General features: G+C 45.9%; 1 protein-coding gene and 1 long non-coding RNA gene across 5 annotated transcripts in view; one reads left to right on the top strand and one right to left on the bottom strand.

Moving 5' to 3' along the window:
• Positions 1 to 974: 974 nt before the first annotated feature.
• The window catches only part of TBC1D16 (TBC1 domain family member 16), a 75,415-nt gene continuing 53,638 nt past the window's right edge, over positions 975 to 22,751 (bottom strand). For 2 of the 4 annotated variants that reach the window (XM_084837687.1, XM_084837685.1), the window contains 9 exons: positions 20,600 to 20,797; positions 17,255 to 17,402; positions 15,423 to 15,590; positions 14,418 to 14,566; positions 13,007 to 13,141; positions 9,814 to 10,000; positions 9,117 to 9,296; positions 4,875 to 5,021; positions 981 to 4,434 (listed from right to left, as the gene is read on the bottom strand). In XM_084837687.1, the coding sequence (XP_084693813.1) occupies positions 4,189 to 4,434; positions 4,875 to 5,021; positions 9,117 to 9,296; positions 9,814 to 10,000; positions 13,007 to 13,141; positions 14,418 to 14,566; positions 15,423 to 15,590; positions 17,255 to 17,402; positions 20,600 to 20,797 (1,558 nt within the window). In that variant the 3' untranslated portion in view covers positions 981 to 4,188. Of the gene's footprint in view, positions 4,435 to 4,874; positions 5,022 to 9,116; positions 9,297 to 9,813; positions 10,001 to 13,006; positions 13,142 to 14,417; positions 14,567 to 15,422; positions 15,591 to 17,254; positions 17,403 to 20,599; positions 20,798 to 22,751 lie in introns of all 4 variants that reach the window. The other 2 variants (XM_084837686.1, XM_084837688.1) reach the window with 2 other exon arrangements.
• Positions 7,146 to 20,907, top strand: LOC146353932 (uncharacterized). Its single transcript, XR_014788234.1, has 4 exons — positions 7,146 to 7,230; positions 15,458 to 15,582; positions 19,481 to 19,603; positions 20,340 to 20,907. It is a non-coding gene; the product is annotated as an uncharacterized LOC146353932 (long non-coding RNA).

The raw sequence follows: 22,751 nt of genomic DNA, 5'->3' as shown, positions 1-22,751 counted from the left end.
ATATGCAAGTACAATCCAAAGAGGAACCAAAATGATGAGCTGTCTGACTTGAGCTGGGCTTGCTTGCAGGAGAGACAACTTGAGAGGGGTAACAGTAACAGGACTTCAGATAAATAAAAAGTAGCTTGAGGAGGATGTTGATCAGTTACCATCTGCCATGGGCAAGAGACGAAATAATGGGTTCAAACTGCAACAAAAAGGATTTGCACAAGCAAAATGTTGCAGTATATCCCGTGTGTGTGTGTGTGTGTGTGTGTGTGTGAGAGAGAGAGGGAGAGGGAGAGGGAGAGGGAGAGGGAGAGGCAGGCAGGCACCTGATCTTGTGGCTAAGGGGGCAGAAAAAACAGAAGTCAGAACCAAAGACAGGTAATGCCTAACCTAACATAGGTCTTACTTATGCAAACCTATGCAAACGTGTGCAAACTTTTTTTATTTTCATTTTTCATCATTTAAAAAGCACACCCAGTCTGCAAGTATATTAATGGAGCATAAAGCTTGTCCATGGGCTTGATTTGGCCTAGGGAGAGTAGGTCTGAGGGGGCGATTTAAGTAAGCTCCACCTCTGACCTCTAATGTTAACCGTCAACTACGCTGCATGGCTGCTGTTAAGCTACACTCTCTCAGCGCAGCCCTTGTACCTGCAATAGGGGTATAACAATGAACTATACTGCAGGGTTAGTGCAAGGGTGTGCGTGTGTGTGAAATGATTAAATGTTTTGTTTCAGTTCCAGTTCAGCTGCAACTGAAGTTGTTTTGGTTTGGTTCAGGCCAATAAAGTTTCAGTAATGGGTTCGACACACATAACAAAGTGGTTCAGTTCTGGTTCACATGAGAAAAATTAAATATATGGCACATATAAGGGTCATTTACACAGTGGAGCAGAGCAACTAGTAGGTCTAAAATTGTTGCAACTATCACCAATAAGTACTATGAAACATCCATGAACTAAAATAAAATAATAATTTGAAGTACTTAACAAATAAATGATTTTATTAATACTGTTCGATTTTAATTGTAGAACCAGACACATGTGTAATAGGTAAAGAAGCAACCAAATCATTTTTAAAGAGGAAGGAAATGACTCAGTAAATAAGCACAAAACTGATTACTTAACTTCATTAAATATATTTTTGACCGATTTAATAAAATGATGAGATTTATCAACCTTAAACAGATGGATCTCCATGTAACTTGTTTTGTTGACCAAACCCATGACAAAAGGGAAGCACGACTCCAGTTCCTGCCTAATGCTTCCTAAACTGAGCCCTTGAACAAGGCAGACTATAAAAAAATATAAAAGCCTGTACAAACCCAATATATATAAACCCTCCCAGACCTTGGTTTTATTTTATGTGCTCATTCTGGTGGAGCCAAAATCAGGTGTTTTGCTTTTTTTTTTGGTTGAACCCTATTCTGAACCAATAACCTGATTTTTTTGTTCCCAGTTCTGCTCCAGTTCAGGTTCAACAGAGATCTGCAGGTTCTGTTCTGGTGGAGGAAAAAATAAAAGGTTCATTAATGTTTTTGGTTCAAGTCCCTGTTGTACGGTACTCTCTCAGCCCAGCCTGCAATGTAGGGATAAAAGCGATGGATAACCTGGTGGGGTTATTGATGCGAGCTATTCTCTCAGCTTCAGACCAATCCCTAACCTGCAATAGGCTTTTAATATCTCCAGACAACACAGCAGGGTTGTTGTAAACAACTCAGAGACTGACTTGCAGTATCCAATGTGAATTACATTGCAGGGCTGTTATCAGTCATTCTCTTCCTACAACAGCCCCTTCCAGCATGCACTTTGGGGACAATGAACTGTGTCGCAGTTGCTTTAGAATTTGCATTAGCAGGGCTTTTAAAACGGTTCACAGAAAATAACTGAGTTAGACCAGGAACTCTTCCTTTTCCCTTTGAGGGTTTTGTTTGGAGGTGGCTGCGGTGCTCACACTTTCCCCCAATCCCAGCTACACTAAATTATTTACTTTCTCTATTGAAGTCTACACAGCTCTCATTCATCTCTGGGGACATTTAAAAATAGGTCGTCAGTGTGAACCAGGAAGTGACTAACATCAAAAAAGGAACAGCTGCACCAATTGAATTCCCAACACGTTTTGACATGGGTCTTTATCAAGGGGAAAACTCTTAAGACACTTGGAAGATTTTCCCTCCCTTACTTCTTCCAAAGATCCAGGAAGTGATCTACACAAAATGAGATGGTCCTAGCATATTTTAGATAGTATTATGCGCACGCACTCACACACATACAGTATATATCCATTCTGCTCCCTCCTACCCCCACCTCCCAGGCAGTTATCAATTTTTACCTCCTCAGCCCTTTCTGGGTGTTCAACACACAAAGTGGAACCATGCCATGCAGCTGCAACCTGAACATCACGCATGTCACGTGACCCTTCCCAGTGGCATCCATGTGTAGAGTGCAAACACTTGCAGAGAGGGAGCCTCCCTATGTACAGCTGTACACAAAGAGGTCCCATTCCTGGCTTGCATGTTTGCTTAACTGGCAAGTTAAATGTCCAAATAGGACTTCAGTCAGTATTCTGTGCCATTGAGTTATAATGGGGCTGTTTGGGGGATTTTTGGCCCACTTAGGGATTTCTTCTGAATATTTTGCATATCCAAAGCTCGGGCTTACCCCAAGTCAGCTAATGCCTCTTTCTCATGAATGGTGTAGTTTGGCCTCTAGCCTCACCAGCACAGGAAAACTTGAACTGGGGTGTGTGTGTGTGTGTGTGTGTGTGTGTCATCAAGACCTTTGTTAGTAAGATCCTGGGTGTGATAGCACTTCTTCCATCACTGGAGTTCATTGAGGAGTATTGGGCTGGAATGGCTTAGGTGCAAGTTCAGTCCTTGAATCAGCAGATTAGCATCTCCCTTCTGCATTAGGTGGATGTAGCAGCAGGTAGAGGGCAACTGAATAAAGCATAGAAGTTAATTGCAAGTCTATATCATACACACACACACACACACACTTAACACCTGCATCCATTGACCCCAAATATCAGAAGGTAGGAAGTGATCATTTTCCCCCATTGTATGAATGTCAAATAGAAAACCTTAGAAGTCTAGAAAAAGAAATGATTTGAACCTTCCCCCTTCAAGGGTTTTATGATCCAGTCAACAGACTACCCCTCAGATGAATTTGTGAGGCTGCTGTTCTTTAAAAGGGCAGGCAAACACAACTTGTGTTCAAGCCCCCCAGAAATTAAACAACCACTTGCTTTTGCCACATGTCTGAGGCTGTAAAGCTGGGGTTGCCAAGCACTTGGCAGGCCCTTGAAATATAGGGCAGGCATATCCCCATTCCTCTGTCTAAAACTGTCCTAATTAGATGTCAAAAGTATCTAATGACACATGTCTCAAAGTGTTAACGTTACTGGTGATGTTGGGAGGGTACTCTCCCTGTATATTCAAATTAGCTTGGTTAGTTCAAATAATAAAAAATGCATGATGTGTGATTTTGCATAATTTATTATATTCACAGTGAATTTGTAGATTTTGAGTTTCATAAAAGTTTGATTTTCAACTTACAAGAAACAAGCTTTTTGTGTATATGAAAAGAATAAAAACAAGGGCTTTTTAAACAGAGTGATCAAGCTTTGGACACACAAACACACACTGAAATATTCCCCTTGGGAACCCAAAAGTTTGCAATTTGTATTATTGTTTTTGGCAGACTATACTCCAAGTGATCATCATGGCTTTATACAGAAGCCAGTGAGCTGTATGTTTTGGTTAAAGCAACATGGGTGTGCGCAGGTGCATCAGTGTGTTTGGGACGAAGGGGCCATGCTGAACCAGCCTCCTTCACCCACCTTCCATGTTGCTGGCTGTGGACTCATCTTCTTATGCAGGCTACGTTCCCCTATGGCTGGGAACCCTTTGTCACTTGTGACTCCAATTCGTCAGCTCAGCCTTGTGCACTCCCTTCAAATGTACTGAACTGTAAAGCAACAACACAGTCATGACAGTCAGATCAACACCTTTCCTGCTATGACACATATTAAGTCGAGATCCAGCTTTGATCGCTTCTGTTATGCATCACCTATATTCCCCTCCAGCTCTTGGAACGTAAACAGAAACATCCCTGTCCTCTTTTCTTTCAATGCCTCGAATGTTCCATGTTCTTTGTGCCCATTTCTTTTGCAGTCCTCACATACCCATAACCCAGAGCTGTCATTTCCGGAAAGCAAAGACCTCTCGCGTTTTCAGTCCCCTCCTGCCTTCGTTCCCTGGCTTGGGAGAAGGTTCATCCACCGTGCCCCCATAAGGGCAGCTATCGGAGTCGGGGTGATTCCCAGTACATTCTACAGCAGGGATGTAGCCACTGTCCCACATGCCTGTTCCACACAGTTTACAGAGATCATGCAGGCTGCAGGGGATCCGGGGCAGCAGGCGGAACTGATAGAGCAAACTCCTAGCCTAGAAGAGAGACGGTAGAAATGTCAAGACACTCGGGGAGAGAGAAGCACAAAGAACAGGTATGCGGCAACACAGGAAGCTGTCTTATACTGGGTCAGACCGTTGGTCCACCTAGTTCAGCACTGTCTACTCCCTGACCGCAGTAATGGCTCTCCAGCACTGCAGACAGGATTCCTTCCTAGCCCTACCTGGAGATGCCAGGGATTGAACCTGGGCCCTTCAGCATGCCAAGCATGTGCTGCACCAGTGAGCTACCGTCCCTCCCCTGAGGAATAGCTGAACTTGTCCAAAATATACATATCTCAAATCATAATGAAGATCCATCACCATCTACCAAGGAGCACCCACACATTCTGCAAAGACCTCCATACACTGTTTGGAAGCAGACAGAACCGCAAAGGCGGGTTTTTTAATTCACTGAACACTGGGATTTTATTTACCTTCCTGAGTATGAGCTCCCCATTCATGTGCATAGCCAGGTTCCCAAAGTGCAGCAGCATCTGATCAGTAGCCAGTTGCTGTTCGATGACATCATCTCCATAGATCACCACAATAGCCACGCAAATGAAGAGATGGAAATAGTCAGTCTGCAGCGGCAAACAACAACAGAGAAGCCGAACGATCAAGACGGCAGGTTAGTACCAAGATCACTTTTTAAGGGGCTTTGAGACTTAGGAAGAAACAGCCAATGAGTGGGGGCATGAAAGAATGGTGTGGCGAGATGGAGAGGAAACGTTATTCACTCTCTCTCACCCAGTGAAATGATTAGGCAGCAGCTTCAAAACAAAAGGAAATGCTGCACACAACACACAGCGGTTGGGGTGTTGTGGTCAGGGCAAGCTTCCCCAACCGGGTGCCCTTCAGATGTGTTGTACTACAACATCTATCGCCCCCACTGGGCATGCTGGCTGGAGGTGATGGGAGTTGTAGTCTAACACATCTAGGTTGGGGAAGGCTGGGTTAGAGTTTTGGACTAGGACTGGGGAGACCCAGACTCAAACCCCCACTCAGCCACGAATCAGATAAATCGAGAGGACTCATTTGCAATGCAGACACCGATTACCACTGTCCAGTGCAGGCCCTGGCCAGCCTTGACTTGTGCTGATGGTGCACACAGGAAGAACAAACATTTAAAAGCTCTTTACCAGGTATGCAGTCTGCAGGATGTGCCACATTTGAGCACTGCTTCCACAAGGCAGAAATTACACACACTAGGCAACCTTTTTCTGCTCAAGCGCTGAATTCTATTTCAGAGACGCTCTCAGGGGCTGCACTCCAGTGGTGGATGGGACTGAAGGCAAAGGAGCCCAAAATGCAAAAACATTACCAGCATCTTTTAGCTTAAAGCTCTTACTGGTGGTAACCAAGCCTTAGGAGAGGCATTTCAAACTTTTATAATGGGGGAAAAACTGTACAAAAGTTGGGAAACGACTGGTAGTTGGGGAAATGGGGTGGACTCAGGGGAAGGGGGCGTGGCCATTTGGGGAGCCCTGGAGGGCTAGATTGGGGTCCTAGGAGTGCTAGATTTGGCCCTCAGTCTTGAGGTTCCCCACCCTGCACTAGAGGCTGCACAGTCAATGCGCTTAAACCTCATGCTGCCCATATGCAAGTCACGTCTAAATCAGCCCATCTCTTGTAGCAATGTGAAATAAGACTGCAATCCTCTACATTTACCTGGGAGTAAATGTATAGGCTATCCTGTATGTCAGATTACAGAACATTAGAAGAATACCCAAAAGATAGTCATACCTAGCAGTGATGGGGGGAAATGAAGATTGACATTCTGACAGGCCCAAGGCAGCATACCACTAACAACGGGCAACATATACGACCAGCCTGTACTGCTTTCAAACTTCCTTGGGCTATCTGTCTGGCCACAATCAGCAGAAGACACTGACCAGTATAGAATTATTATTCTAATTCTATGTCACGTGTTTCCCAAAGCTTAATCTATAGGTTCCAAATAAAAATGAAAGTGGTATTAGGAGGAGGGTGCATTCTAATTTCAGAAGACTCCTATGCTGCCCTCTGCTGTATGGTAAACCAGTCAAAGCCAAATGCTTCCAAAGCTACATAGCACAAAAAATCATGCATTTAACAGTATCTGAGTAATTAGAGGCCTGCACAGGCATTTGTGTGCAACGTAAGTAGACCAGAACTGAGGAGGCGACATGGATGCACATATAAGCCTTGCGCTTCAACATCCCCATGTTCCTGACTGCCTTATAGATCTCTGTGCATTGAGCACAAGGATCTGAAAAGGGTTCAGTAAGGGCGTTCGGCTGAATGCACTTAAAAAGCTCCCATGATCAGGTACCCCGGTAAGTCAGGGTTCCCGGATGTGGAAGTTTTGCAAGTGCGTTCAGTCAAATGCACTTACAGAACCTGTTTCAGGTCTTCATGCTAAAAGCTCCACCCCCAACGTCCCTGCATGCCCATAAAGCAGATAGGCATGCAGAGACATTGGGGGTGGGGCTTCCATAGGCACCCACACCCCCTCCTCAGTTTTGGTCTACTCATGTGTGAAGGCTTGAGGTCTACAGAAGCAAGGAAAAGAAAAAAATCAGGCCTAGAGGCTTGGAGTTTTTGTTGGGAGGGGCTGCCCTGAGAGGAGTAGTTTCATTTCCCCAGTTAAGTTTCAGTTTCATTTCCTTAGATCAATTTCACTTCTTCAGGTTTGAAACAGTACTTTTGGTTTTGAGGGAGGAAGGTATATAAAGAGAGAGTGAGAAACACCGGCGCAGGAAGAGCAGAGTCAGGAAGAGGGAGCAGGAAGAAGTCTTAAGTACAGCTAGGGTAAGGGAACTTGCCTTTTGCAACTTTTATTTTCTCTTGATGCCTTTTGTATCACTCAGCTCTATTGTGTAAACACCTTTAGCTGTAATTTGTTTGCTTTAAATCTTCTAGTAAACTGTTGTGGTTAAACCCTGTGTCTAGTGTCACCCCACGCCTACAGCCTAAGCCCCATGTTACTGGGAAGGGGAAGTTAAAAGAAGAAAGGTGGGACTCTTAAGGAGGCAAGAGATCCTTAAGGAGCTGCTCAGGGGGTCCAGGTCACAAGGGGAGCCCTGGCATCATGTTACAGGCAAATGCCTGCATAGACCTTAGACCAAAACTCCATGCAGCAGGGGTGGGCAACTTTGGGAGGTCCACCCCCCCCATGGGTGCTGAAAAAGGGGGGGGGTAAAAATGAAATGTCCCCCCAAAAAAAATTTCAGAGTGGTGCGGGGCTCACAAGGGGGGGGCTGTGGGGGCTGCATGTTGCCTACGCCTGCCATAAATGATGGGATTCTTAGAGAACACTTTCAAAATGACGGCCGTGGAAAGAGAGGAAGTCAAAATGGGTAGATCAGACTGCAAATCCGCACAAAACTTAGATGTATTCAAGAGAACGTGTTACATGTTTATAGCATGAAAAATTTACAGCCTGAGTGTACAAAATCTTGTATGTAAGATTTTGACCACAAAGCTATCATTTTTTTTTTTTAAAGAGTGAAAGGATTTTATTTCTACCAAAATATTTGAAATTCAGCAACAAGCAAATTAGGTACTTGATAAGCCATATTAATGCATAATTTCTCAAATGTTCCATTTTGAATTATTCTGGTCACAGGACTAAGTTCTTCTACTTGCTTAACATTCTGGGTTTTATCACCACAGCTGTCCAGACTAAGCATAGGCAGAAAATAGATCTGGATCTATTTGCAAATCTCTGGATGATTTGCAGTAGATCTGCAATGATTTCTGACTGCCAGTTGTTTAACCATGGAAGCAACAAGTGACTCCCTCCTGCCCCCAGCCCTAAATGACCCTGCTGAGATGAAGAGGATGGTGTAACCTGGATTTGTGTGTGTGGAAGGACCATGGGCTCCATTCAGTTCTGGTACTCAAAACAAATTCCTGGGCTCAGACCTTTTTCATTCCAAGTGTATGTCTCTTGCACCGGGCTCTGGTTGATCAATCTTGGGGTTCTAGTAAAAAAAACCCAACCTCCTAATGTAGATCCTGCCAGCTGGACCACCTGACTGAGCGTTGTGAAGCCACTGCTAGGAAGAGTGGCCCCTCCATGTTGCTCCTTCTAGGCAAGTTCCCTCCAGGCACTCGCTCCCCTCCCCCTCCGGACCACCACCAGGGAGCAACTATTTAGCAAAGAGAAATGTCAGCAAGCAGCATATGGCTAACACAGTTTGGTAGAGGCCTCCTCTTTCAGACAAGACCAGGTCAGACAGAAACCGTATGCTCTTTCCTGCTGCTCGGTCCTGGGCCTAACCACATAGGGAAGAAGGAAATTAGCCTCTGAATGTCCTTCAGAGCAACGTTTACCACTCGGAGAAAGCCAGGCAGCCGGGTTGCAGTGACAACTGCAAGGCAGGCGGAAGGCCGTTCAGGCTGACAGGCTGCGACAGCAGCAAGAGCAGCAGCGCAGGAGTTCCATAATGAGCCGTCCGGGTGAAACTCGCATTGGTTTGTGCGATGTCAGAGGCAAGCAGTGGGGGAGAAGACCAGCAGATCGCCAAGACGGGAAGACGGGGACACTTGTTCAGCTCATCACAATCCAGGCAGGGGAGGGGAGGGGGCTGGAAAGCAGCCGCTGCAACTGGCAATGCTCCTGCCCAGCATCCTCCCAGAGGGCAAGGCAAGAGCCCCCAACAAAGGGGACATCTCTGCCCCCAAGGCCTTACCTGGTAGTGAGCCCAGCAGGCTTCCCAAATGCGCAGAGCCTCTGCATCTGGGAACTCCCGCTTAAAGCAAAGGAGGATCCAGCGGTGGCAGAACAGCATCTGAAGGCCGTCCTCCCCAAGGGAGGCCAAGTGGTGGTAGAAGCGCACATGCATCAGCCGTAGCAGTTCCCGCAGATACATCTGCAAAAAGAAAGGGCCGCTCAGCTGAGCCACGGCCTGTTTCTCCTGGCCGGGGGGGGGGGGGGGGGGAGACTCGGCTACTTTTTCCAGACACTGTCTATTCTATTTCCCCTGTGCTGGACTACAACTCTCATACTTCCCGGCAGGACGGCCAATGGTCAGGAATTATGGGAGTGGTAGTCTGAAACACCTGGAGGGTACCAGGCTGGGGAAGCTGCCCGCCCCAAGCCCTTCAGCCCCAGCAAACCCACTGGCATGCAGAATTGCTCACATGAGCCGCCTACTAGTTGCAGAGGCAGGTTCCAGGAGGGTGAATTTCCGCACTCCCAGAGCACCTGCTTGCTGAGCCTGACCAGGGATGCCTGTCTGAGGCTACCCGGACAGCTCACACCAGCTCATTTCTCCAGTCAGATGCACAGAGTCACTAGCGGCTCATGTTTCTGGTTTGTTTGGAAGCTGGGGGGGGGAAGGCAGCATGCGGGGGCAGGGAAGGAGAGCTCCAGCCCCAAATCCTCACCAGCTGCTTCTCCATATCCTCGTCACGAGGGGAGCTGATAAAGATGGTGTTCTGCATCAGACCCACAAAGCACCAGAAAGTATCTGATTCGTCCAGCACCTCAGCGAGGACAGGGGCAACGAGGTCAGACATCCCCTGGGAGTAGCCAATGGCAGGGTTGTACATCGCGTAGTTCAGCAAGATGCGCCTAGGAAGAGGACAGCCAAAATACCAGAAGGTCAGGCCAGGAGGGTGAAGTCTGCAAGCAGTCCTGCTCTTCTTGCGCCAGAGAAATATCGGTAAGGAGTTCTTTAAGAAACCAAAATGTGGAAGAAAAGGACTACCTTGACACAGAACACACGTAGCTTCCAGGACAATTGTAGCTGTTTGCAACATTAGCGAGGGAAACATTTTGTCTTCTATACAAACAATTTTGTTGCTCCAAAAGGGCCTTTTAACTCACTTATGAGGACCATGTGGCTATTTCAGTAGAGCCCAGGTCTAAACCAAGCTAATTGGGGTGGCATATGTGAAAATATCACCACCCCAAAACATTTTTGTAGGGTTGCTGATTTGGCCAGCTTTAAAAACCAGATCAGCCTCAGGACAGGATCTTTTACCTTCCAACTCTATGCTTCAATATTGGACACCAGAAAATGTTAAAGTTTTCCCACATTTGAATATATTTTTACAGATAACGATAATGGGCATGTGTAAGGGGCAAGTGAACACACGTGACCCAAGCCCTCTGAGCTGCTAAGAGACCAACAGCTCTTCTATTCAAGTAACTTCCCCAGTGAGAGAAAGTCTCAACCTTGGCATCCCTGGGCCAAATGCTTAGAAGGATTCTCTCCCGAGCACCACCACAAAGCGCATCTTGTAGGAGTCAAATGGAAGGGAAGCCCACGGCCACCTTTCCAGCCACTTTAGCAAGACCCCAGGGGCATAAAAGTCCTCAGCTCTCATGGTTGAAAACCTCACACATGAACATGTAATGGGACTAGCGTATGGAACGGCTAAAATGAGTTTACAAGTCAGAATTTACAGGCGTTGCGGCTTTAAAACACGATCTTTAGATTTCAATACTTTACAAGGGTGGATCTTTCCACAATTAGGGCACAGTACAGTCAAGCAATTTACTATACACACTTACCTGGAAGTAAGTCCCATAGACCTCAATGAAACATACTTCTGAATAGACACACATAGACTTAGAACAGGAGAACTAAGCCAGTCAAATCAATGAGACTTCAAAGTTTTTTGGTTTCATCATGCATCTTTACAGAATAAGATGCCACATCCCAACTATCAGGCCTTGGAATCCACCATCTTCCTGAAAACTTTTGTCTGTTTCCTTGCTAGCTTTGTCTTTGTTGCCAGAGCAAAAATGGGTGGAGCTACAGAAGTGACTCTTAGTTTTGTCCAGTGAGCAACGGGGGGGGGGGGGGAGAGACATGTGCATCCAGGCATTCTCCTTCCCCAGTGTGCGTGAGTCCAGCTTTACAGTTGGAAGGAATCAATAACTGCAGTTGGAGTAAATATCAGGAACCTGGAGTGGGGCCAATGAAGGGGCTTGGCCTTAGAAGAGCCTGGAGATCTGGACTGGTAGGCCTGGAGGTCCATATTTGGCCCATGGACCAGAGGTTCTGCATCCCTAACTCTACTGCGTTTTATAGGATGCATGCCAGGGGTGTTGAACCTCTTTCAGCCTGAGGACTGAATTCCATTTTGGAGAAGCTCTTGGGGGCTGCATTCCAGTGGTGGGTGGGGCCAAAGGCAAAAGGGATGAAGCCAAAACAGCAAAACTACTGGCCTATTGTAGCTTAAAGCTCTTAGCTGCCAGTCAGTGAGCCTTAGGAGAAGCATTTCAACCATTTAGAATGAGGAGAAAACTGCACAAAAGCTGGGAAGCCACCAAAAAATCAGAGATTGGGGGAAAGGGGGGGCACCTGAGGAACCTGGAAAGTCTGGATTGGGACCCCAAGCAGTCTGGATTGGGCCCCCAGGGCTGGGATTCTGCATCCCTGATGTATGCAATCCCCAGTGCCTTGGGCTGTCCCTGTCTAGGGAGAACGTATGGTGCATCTCCTTCAGATACAGAAAGCTATTTTCTTAGATTGCTATTACTACAGGTTGTTGGTGCCACTAGTTTTGAAGATATCAATCATATCATGGAGTAGTATATGAGAAGCAGCTCAGCCATGTAATTTACTAATTGAAGGTGTGGGATGGCAAAGATGTTTAGAAATAAATAAATAATAATAAAATCAACATTTAGTACTTGAATTAGCACTCTGAATTCTTTTCACACTTCCATTATGAAATCTTTGACAGCGTGATATATATATATAAAAATGAGTAAGATAGCTGATTAACAAAGTTACTGAATGATAAGTTACATACGGTTGCAAATTTTTTTGCGATGGGTACAGCTAGTATAAAATAAACAGACTAGCTACACATCCCCAGAATAGTCTTCCAGTCCATAATATATTTCCAAATGCCCCTTATGAACAGTAACATTGCTCTCTGCTACTATAGCCTTGAGCAAGATGATGCGCTCAACTCAGTCTGGCACTGTGACATCTCAGCTTCATGTCAGGCTCCGGCAGCTGCAAACTCCTTCATTTTTCCTGTAAGCCACTCAAAGAGTACAATATGCAGTTGGAATATGATGTCCCCCAGGCTCTGGTCTAAGAGTACATGTCGGTCAAGAGTGAATGAGAGAAGGTGAGCCTCCCAAAATATGGAGCAGCTGCCATTCCTTCGAACAGGAAGTTGACTTAGGCCTTCTGCAAAAATGAGAGGATGCCAAGAGCAAAGCAACAAAGCCATGAATTAGGAAGCCCTTGGTTCAAATTTCATCTCTGTCATGAACTTAGTAGGTAGCCTTAGACAACCGGCTCTCTTTCAACCTCAGTCCCTCCACCTGCAATATTGAGGAATAGTAATACTGACTTAGAGGGTTTGGGGTAAGGATTACAACTAGATAATTCATGAGAAGCACTCAAAAGTGCTACACAACAACAATTATTATTTATTTATTTATTTATTTATTTATTTATTTATTTCCTTCAGGCTAAAGGCCAATATATCTTTCATGGTTTACCTAGAAGCATGGTGCCTCGAAGGCTGGTCTCTAAGCATCTGGCTTTTTCATTTGGGTGCAAAGTTCTCAGTGCACTCTTTGGCACCAGTGGGGTAAAATAGTCACCTCATGGTTTCCACATTGGGGTTGTTCTCTCCTCGGAAGAACTGGTTACTGCGGTCAGTCCTCACCACATCTTTGTCAACTGTGAACTGCACATTCCGCCAGAATGCCTTCTGCTCCTCTGGAGTCAGGGAGAGCCTGAGGATCACATAACAATGAGAATACAGCCCAAAATCAACTGCTGCTGAATCTGGTGGAGAGGGTCCTGGGGATCCTTTCAGATTAGGGCCAAAATAAAAGAGAACTGGGGCACTTTTGCAGACCAAGTGGTTACCTTCCTCTTTGATCAGTCTCCCCTCAAATAGACTCATGCTGATGAGGAACGGCTGACCAGCTACCTTCACACAGCTGTGACTTGCAACTACCTGAAATGAGCTTTGTTGAAAAAATGTTAGAGTTTCAACAAGCAAAATGATGCCGATATGTGCACTAACACACACAGCTGGGCATGCTAATGGGCTTCAGGCTGTGCATAGAGGACCACTTTTCAGAGAGATGGATAACTGTCCTCATCAGTGGTGCACGTGACCATTTTAATATTCCCCACCAGCTTGGCGGGTTTTTGAAGTGCTTCAGCCTCTGCCTGGAAATGCCTAAACAAGATCCCAGGAGCATGAAAAGCACTTCTGCACCAAGACATGTGCCCATTTTGGTGTGACTATTGTGGGCACACCTGTTAGATAGTGAGCGTGAAAAGCAGCACACTCCCTTCCCCCAAATGGCTAGAGCGTTTTTGGAACAGAGTTTAAAGTTGCTTTCTTAATGTGAAAGGTCAGATACACATCCATGTATGTGCTTGTGTAGCCCTTTAATAACGGAGTGTTGGGGGGAGGGGAATATAAAAAAGTTTCCATGGTCTGAATGACTGTGCCGATTCTGATCTGGTTTAGCTCAGTTGCAGCACTCCACTGACTTACACAGGTTTAGAGGAAGCAGTTGAAAGTACGAATTAGGAAAAATGGCACATAACAGACGTTTCCCTTCTCCGTGATGTTCATACAGTTATCAAGTTGCAGATACTGGATCAGGGCTACTGCCCCAGTGGCAATAAAGCGTAAGTTGCTCTCACCACTCCAGAGAAATAATTGTCTGTACACAGCCTTAGTTACCTTCTCATCATCATGGCTACCAGGGACTTTTTCAGGTGGGAGTTATCTGAGGGGAGGGGGAAGGATAGAGTAAGGTCTAAATCTCAGTGTCATTTTAGCATCACTGCTTATAAAAGCCATTTAAAAAGACAATATGTAAACCAGCCTTCCCGAACTTGCCGTCCTCGAGATGGGTTCAACTACAATTCCCAGCATCCCCTGGGAGACATAGTCCAGCTCATCTGGAAGGCACCAGGTTAGGGAAGGCTGATGTAGACAGACCTCAAAGGAGTAGAGCAGGACCCCTCGGCACCCCTCGTTATTACCTTTTCTGCTGGATCTCAAAGTATTCCTCTCTCTTCTGCACTCGGAGCGCCTCCCTCTCCTCTGAAGTGGATTCATAGCTATAGTAGTGCAACAGGAAAGGCCAGACCTCGCCACGGATGGAGACATCGATCCCACCAAAGAAAATAGCCTGGGAAGGAGGGGAGAAGAATAAGAAGCTGCAACAGAGAAAAGTGTTGCAGTTTCTGAAACTGAATCTCTTTTGCTCTACCTGACAAGTGATGCCTTGATTCAGGAGCCCACAATCTACACATGCTTAGAGGGAAAGCAGTGCCCCCCCTTTTCCCAGGGGAGACACAAATCAAGCTCATTTCAATGTCAATAACCCCCCTGGAGTGCCTACACAATTGATGCATCATTCTCACATCACAACTTCATCCCTAATCTTGGAAACTTCACACTTGGACCCAGCCTTGCATGCATCCCCTGACCCTTAATTATTTTAAGCCAGACTGCCTCAGGAGCTTTCTTTGGGCTTGACATTTATTATTTTATTTATTTATTGCATTTATATCCCGCCTTTTTTCCTCCAAGGAACTCAAGGCAGCGTACATGATCCTCCTCCTTCCTCCATTTTATCCTCACAACAACAACCCTGTGAGGTGGGTTGGGCTGAGAGTCTGTGACTGGCCCAAAGTCACCCAGTGAGCTTCCATGGCCGAGTGGGGACTAGAACCCGGATCTCCCGACTCCCAGTCCAGCACTCTAGCCACTACACCACACTGGCTTGACATCCTGCACAAGCACCCCTGGAAATGTCCACTGGTCTTCATGTCCCAAAGAGCGGCTGCACACAATCCAGCTGAGCGAGAGATGCTATATTATTCTTCGTTTAGCTGACTTGGTTACACCCTCATTGAAAGAACCAGTGGCACAATGTAAGGGTTCCTGACAAAAATGAGCTCGACTTGCTCCACGTTCCACACGGAGACTTTCTTCTGTCGAAACGAGTGGAGCAGAACGAGCCATTGTGATTTCTCCCTCACCTTCCTCAGCTTGTATTCTTCTTCCACCTGTCCAGTCTCATTCAGGTGATGGAGCCACGCAGAGACATCTAAGCGCTTGTAAGCATTCTCCTCCGGATGGGTCTCTGAGGAAGGCAGCTTGGGCCGGCGGATGGAGAACTGCATGCAGGTCTTCACATCGGTGAGCTGCTAATTGGGAGACAAAATAGGAGAGAGGGCCGGTGCAATCGCTGCAGGACCCTTACCTCCATTTCCATCGCTCAGACATCTTATCAAGGCCCCCAACACAGTGAAATGGAAGATCTTGTCTTGACTTTCCTGGGAGAACCACTAAGCCCTGGAGGTTTGGGAAGACTTCTGGCCCAAGCCAGCAAATATAGTAGGAGTAATTAAGGATCAGGGCAACACCAAACTGCTTCATTACATTTCCTTCCTTTCCCACCCTTCCCTATCTTAGATCAGAATTAACACAGCTTGCAGCAATATCTTGAGTCTGCCCAGGAATGCACACAATAAATTACATGTGATTGGCCACATACAAAAGGATTGCTGTTAGGCAAGAGAGAGGTAGCAGTGCCAGGCTCTCAGAGGACGCTTGCCATTCCATTCCGGGGTGAAAACTGCAAGCTGACATTTAATTTAAAAATCAAAAGGTTGCTCCACACAGATGCAAGCCCCCACGGTACCATAATGAGAGGAACGCAGCAGGAGGAAAAGTGGGGGAGGGGGTTGGCGGGAATGAAGGGAATTTAGAAATCACTGTTTCTAACAAGCATCTCTAGTATCTTTAAACATATAATTAACGCCTTTACAAGGCCTTTGTGCAGATTGAAGCAAGATACAGCAATACGGCCTTGTCAAAACACCATTTGAATAGACTGCTAGGAGTCACAGAATGAACTCCGTCAGTATAAGCTTAATCACAGAGATAATATGGGCCAGTCAAGACAGTGCATCTTCCTGGACTGGAAGTTCAAACCCAGCCCCTTCTATATACTCACAGCATTCACTCCTCTTCACACCAAACAAGAAGGAAAGTATACATATAAATAAACCTTGAAAGAATCCACTCTTTGTCCTGCAGTTTCCAAATTTTTATAACAACTGGCCTACGTTACAGGTCTGTTGAGGGCACCAAGAAACAAAAGAAATAAAAGTAGGCCTAAATCTTAGCTACAGAAGAGGCTATAGAAGCCAGTACGTATCTTAAATGCTTTCTACTGGCTTCTTACAATAGTGTGACCTTATTGGCAGTGGCATGTTTTGCCTTGCCATCTTCTAAACCTTCAGCCAATTTTCTAATTTTCCAGCTGTATAACAAATAAGTTCAATATTTTATTGTGGTTGTGAATATTTTGTTTTGCAGTAATTATACTCCTTCTATTTATTGGTTTGGTTATTCTTCCATTGTGACTTATGGTTGTAACAATTAAGACTCACTGAACTTATTACTCTGCCCGATAAAGCATTCTAGAACAAACCCTCCAGCCTTTGAATCTCCTGTTTGGATAAAACTCTTTAACCAAATGCAGCATCTTCCTGCCAGGTGCTTGTGCTTAAATAACCCTATGTAAACCTATGCCCTGTTAATCCTGATCTTAGATTAAATGAATACTTAGGAAGCCTCCCACCCCAAATCCCATTCAGCTAAGTAAGGAAGCAAAGCAGTGCTGTATCTCCTTTTCCAGCACAAAAAAGAACCAACCAAGGTAAGTGCATCAGTTTGCAAGCCCTGGCCATTATCCAGACATGTCAGAAACAAGACGCTGCTCAAATGTCCTTCTCTCCATCTCATCACCAGCTACAAAGCCGTGGCCTGTTTTTGGTACTCTGCTCCGCTCTTCACCCCTTACCTGGTCTTTGAGATGGGTCTCTGTGCAGTATTTCCATTGCTGAAACACTTCAGAAAGTTTATCCAGGCCACCATGGTGAAAGTGGAAAATCTTATATTGACTCTCCCTGCTAGCAACAACCAGCTGCCCACTGGTACATGCCTCATCACTAAAGGAAAATGGGTGGGGAGAGAAAAGGGAATAGAGAGTCAAGTGCGGAATTTACTAGCCAGAATGCCTAGGGGCGGGGCATCCTCTAACAGAGGCAGCACAAGCAATGTCTGCCGATCCCATGTGCAGGGGGGCATGGCTGAGCTGCAACGTGATCAGCACTCCTCCAAATAAAGGTACACAAGAGAATGTGGTTCTGATGATGCATGAAGGGCAATGCTGGCAAAAGCTGCAGAAACCAAAATGATCTAGTTGGACTTTCCAGAGAACAGGCATCTGTGCCCTGCATAGAGCTCCCTATTTCCCCCACCTTTTCTGGGCCCCTCTCCAACAAGTCCCTCCCTCCTTCCCCCCTGAATGGGTCAGCAAGGACTGAAATGGTAAGTTCTCTGGAAACGCTGAACTGCAATCAAAATGAATTATACCAACCCTCTGGCCTTACTTTGCATAATATATTCCAAGCACATACTTTGCTTCCCCACCCCACCCCCCTGGGGTGTAGAGGTTGCTTTTCAGTTTCATTCCCCCCCACCCTGCAAAGCACACGCTGCTCTGATTATGAAGTTTCATAGCCCAATTGGTGCTTGTGAGGCCTCTCAGAATCAGAGCATGCCACGCTCTTCTCTGTACCCCAAAAGGAGCTTTGCCTACATCTGGTAGTACTTATCAGGTTGTTTATGGTAATCAACCAGAGCCCCGGTATGCTAGGCACTGTACAAACAAAAAGAGTATCAGGTGGAACCGTGCTGTCCAGAGTAGGTCCTATGGATATGTATCTGAGCAAAGTAGCTGAGGAGCCAGCTGCCAAGATCAGTTTGCTTCTCAAATAAGCTGTATGGCATAAATAATCACCATACTAGACAGACAACAGGTGGATGTGATGGATTATTAGACACATAATTTCCCCTTTTAACCTAAAACCCCCTTATGGTAGGGATGAATAACACAGAGGCCTGAGGCAGTTGAGGGTGACCATTGGCTCATCAGACCCTCAGGAATCCCAGCTTTCTTTTGTAAAGAAAGGTTTCTAGTCCTCATGGTTACCAAGTCACCCCCTGAAATTGTGATAGTAAAATAGTAAGTGAAAAATAATAGTTGCAGCTCAAGGATTGAAAAGGAGGAAACAAACAAAAGCTTGCTTGATGCGTTCTCCAAGTTTTATGATTTTTGAATTCACATATCAATATTGTTCCATATCTGATCTGGGTATTTATTGTACATGTATTTGTGGGCAACAACAGCAGAAAAAGAACACTGTGGAATGAAAGTTAACATCTCTCATGCTCATGAAAACTGTATGAAAAATCTGTTAATTTACTAGAGACTAACAGGATAGTTAGTCTCTGGTAAATTAGGAACCACGGTGGCTTAGTGGTTAAGATGCTGAACTGCAGACCAGAAGGTCGGCAGGACAGCAGTTTGAGACCCGAGTGCCACGTGACGGAGTGAGCTCCCGTCTTCAGTCCCAGCTCCTGCCAACCTAGCAGTTCGAAAGCAAGAAATTGCAAGTAGATGAATAGGTACCGCTTTGGCAGGAAAGGTAACAGCGTTCCGTGGACCTCGGTGTTCAGTCATGCCAGCCACATGACTACGGAAGCGTCTTCGGACAGCGCTGGCTCTTCGGACAGCGCTGGCTTAGAAATGGAGATGAGCACCACCCCCTAGAGTTGGACATGACCGGCTAGGGACACCTTTACCTTTACCTTTTTTAACAGGATAGCTAGCCATAGCCCTTCAGCTCTCCCCAGTTCTAAATGACGAGACTTCATCTTGTACCCCCCTGTAGCTTGCAAGGAACCTAAATTTTATGGAACAGAAGTACATGCTTCTTGTTTATTCAGCCCAGACCCTAGAAAAGCCTTATATACTCAACATACTCGAAGTCAAAGCAAAGAGAAAAGAGGATGATGGGCGAAGCAGCAATTAACACAGGCAGAGCTATAAATATAGAGGAGATGCAAGTGCAAGAGACAGATGGGCAAGGAGCTCCTCCCACTGCTAGGACATACAGATTGACTCATCCTTTGTGCCTGGCAATATTGGGCAGATAACAGCTGGTTCTCACTTATCTTCCAGAGTGCCAAGGACAATATGCTTTCCTGGCATCTCCAGGTAGGGCTGGGAGAGACCCCAGCCAGAAACCTTGGAGACCTGCTGCCAGTCAGCATTGCAGACGATACTGAACTACATGGACCAATGGTATGACTGTATAAAAGGGAGCTTCCTGTGTTCCTATTTGTTTTGATGCTTTCCTTTATTTTATTATAACAAGACTACCTTATGACTTACAGTTCGAAGCAAATATTTGTTCCAAGTTATATGCATGTTGCCTTTTGACACAAGAGTCTGCAGCAGAGATGGCCTTCCCTCTTGGTTCACACTCTTAAATGCTTCCAGCTCACCTAAGCAGTTTGGGGAACTGAACAGTTCAGGCTGATAGACACTGGGTTGTCTATGAGTGCGGACATGTCCCTCTGCTCACTCTGTTTTCCCAGGACTCCAGAGCTACTGGGCCAGAAAAGAAACACTAGTGTGACCTTCAACCACACAGAAAGATTGAGACCCTGTGTTGGTTTGGGTGGTTTCTGCCACTTCCAAGAGCATGTTAGGTGGTGGCAGATTCATAATGCCTTCACTGCCTGTACTTCTCAAGGTCTTCTCTGAGACCACGGGAATCTAAACACAGGCCGTGGGGGATGGGGGGACAGCAGGGGAGAGAAGAGAAAACGCAGCAGCAGCAGCAATTCTCAGGCTGGAATTACATATTACCTTGGCAGACACCCATGTTTGCTGAGGTAATGTGTAGTCCCAGCTTCAGGAAGTCAGGTTTTATGCAGGTTGCAGATTCCAAGCTGGGTAAGAAGAGCCAGTTATGTGTGAATTCACAGAAACTGGCCTACTTCCAAATTTCTTTTCTCTCTCTTTTTTTTGCCAGTTCAGTAGAATTCCGTCACAACCAAAAATAGTGAGTCTTGGGTCACTGATTTGCAGGCAGCATGCTGTCTGAAAGATACAGGCTGAGGGGCCCAGCACCATCTGAAAATATTACCCAATACTATGCGAATCTTCTAGGCAGGCTTCTACCTAGAACACGCTCAAGGATGGAAACTCATTCTGGTTTTGCTGTGAAGTCACTCGCTTAGGTAACAGAGCAAAGACAGCCAAGGCAGAACATCTCCAAATGTATCTTCTTACCTGAAAAAAAGGCGAAGAGACCTCATCTGTCCCAGGTCAACTCTGAAGACCCCACAGATCTGTTCCAAGGCAAACACCTTCTGCTGCTCATCCCACCTGGAAGTCTGCACCTGCCCATTATTCTCCTGGAACTGGGAGTTAGGATCAAGGCTTGAATTGGAGCTGGTTGAGCGAGTCATGTGGTTTTCGCATGGATCTCTACACCAAAATGCGAACAGCACACACACATACAAGAAAGACAAGAGGCAGGAAACTGAGAATTAGTAACTGCAAGCACCAGCGTGATACGGCAGCTGGAGGGTTTGGGTTTGATGTGGGAAAAACCAGATTCAACCCTGCTCAGCTATGGAGCCCGCTGTGTGGCCTTGGCATGCCATCATTTCAGCCTAACCTTATTGCCACAGGGCTGCTGCAAGGATAAAATGCTCTGAACAAAAAGAAAAGCAAGCTGGAAGTGTCAACACACAGAAATATATGTATTCATTTATTTCACTGTCACTAGGTGCAGCCTTCCCCAGGCTGCAAAGTGGCATATCCAGAAATGTCCAAATTGGTGCATTGCTTTTGGGTCTCGGTAATCCTAATCCCACAAGCAAACTCTTTATCCCCCATCTCTCACCTGTCAGCTGCCAAACCCAAATAATTCAGCAGGCAACACTTATTGGCAAAAACTCACTTAAATGAATGTCCCGAATCTAGATAGGATGAGGTATGGGGCAGCCACTTTCCTCACAGTGAAGAAAGAGAGAACGAGATTAAAAACGGGAAGTTTCAAGTGCATTTGCAACGGTGGAGGCAGATTAAAGGCAGTGTGGTCCTAGTGTTATGGACAGGCTGCGAAAACCAGAGGGCAAGTTCTGTTTCTCCCAGAGACTCAGCCTTCGGTAAGCCCCTGTCTCAGCCACAGCCCCCATTTGTAAACCTGAAGCAGCAGCCTCTCACAGACGAATATTGCAACGTGCTTTGTACAGAAATGCTACCTACCTACCTTTCCACATGGTTGCTATGGCAACGAACATGTGAACACAGGAACCTGCCTTAACCTGAATCAGACAACTGGCGCCACCTAGCTCAGTACTGACTGCTCTGAATGGCAGCAGCCCTTCAAAATCTCAGGCAGAAGTTTTCCCCAATCCTGCTACACAACACCCTTCATTACTGGAGCTGCTTGGGATGGAACCTGGGACTTCTTGCATGCAAAGTATATGCTCCGCCACTGTGGAACCTCCCTTTCCAAAGGAAGTTTCCCCACTTTCCGTTTCGCACAAGCACGCTGGAAAGCAAAGGGATGCTTATCGTTACCACCACATACTTGCTTAAGGCGTTTCTTAGCTACATTCTCTGTTGTAAAAGGCACCAAAGGGGTGAATTAAAACTCTCTCTCTCTCTCTCTCTCTCTCTCTCACACTAAAACTCTTTCCAATGCCTCCTCTGCTATTCCAGAGGCCGAAAATGGCTGAGCTACCAGACAAATTGCATTGTTGTCCACAGGGTATATCAAGGAAAGGAAAACGCTTTGGGGCCCTTATAAGCACAGAGGAAAATTTGGCAGCAGTGTTGACTATAGGTGCGGGGGGGGTGCAGGGGGGCGCACTGGTTATATTCTCTTTCAAAAACAGGAAATAAAAATAATTTCCACAGACTGTGTTCACCCATTCTGCAGCAAAAACACATCTCCTTCCCAAACACATCTCTAATTTAAATATATGCACATCTGAAGACACGCTATTTCCTACAGATGCACCACCAGGCATCGTGGTTGTAACACCCTTATAAGAGAAATTTAATATAGGATACCACACAGAGACCTTCCTCTGGTTAACATCGCATTTTTGGACAGGAGAAGTGGCAGCACAGCTGTTCAACCACCAAAAACCAGACAGTGCTTTTCAACAGATTAAGCAACTCAACTCAGAGGAGATCTCTTGCTCCTCCAAAAACAGAGTCCAGAGTTTAGATTTCAGACATTAATTCATTCCCTCCCCTGCAAAATACCCTCCCTCCACAAGAAAAACAGCAAGTGCTCTGAGAAATAAGTGAATCTGAAACTGTGACCTTTAGGATCTTGAAAAGGCCAATCTATTTGAACAGCCTGAATAGGCCCTACTGTGAAATCATGGTTTGCAAAACAAGGCAAGGAGCAGGTATAAAA

The sequence above is a fragment of the Heloderma suspectum genome, chromosome 2 (assembly GCF_057233095.1).
Source record: "Heloderma suspectum isolate Gila_16-S chromosome 2, 16-S_ref, whole genome shotgun sequence".
NCBI classification, from domain to species: domain Eukaryota; kingdom Metazoa; phylum Chordata; class Lepidosauria; order Squamata; family Helodermatidae; genus Heloderma; species Heloderma suspectum.
This window is presented reverse-complemented; position numbering and strand designations above follow the sequence as displayed.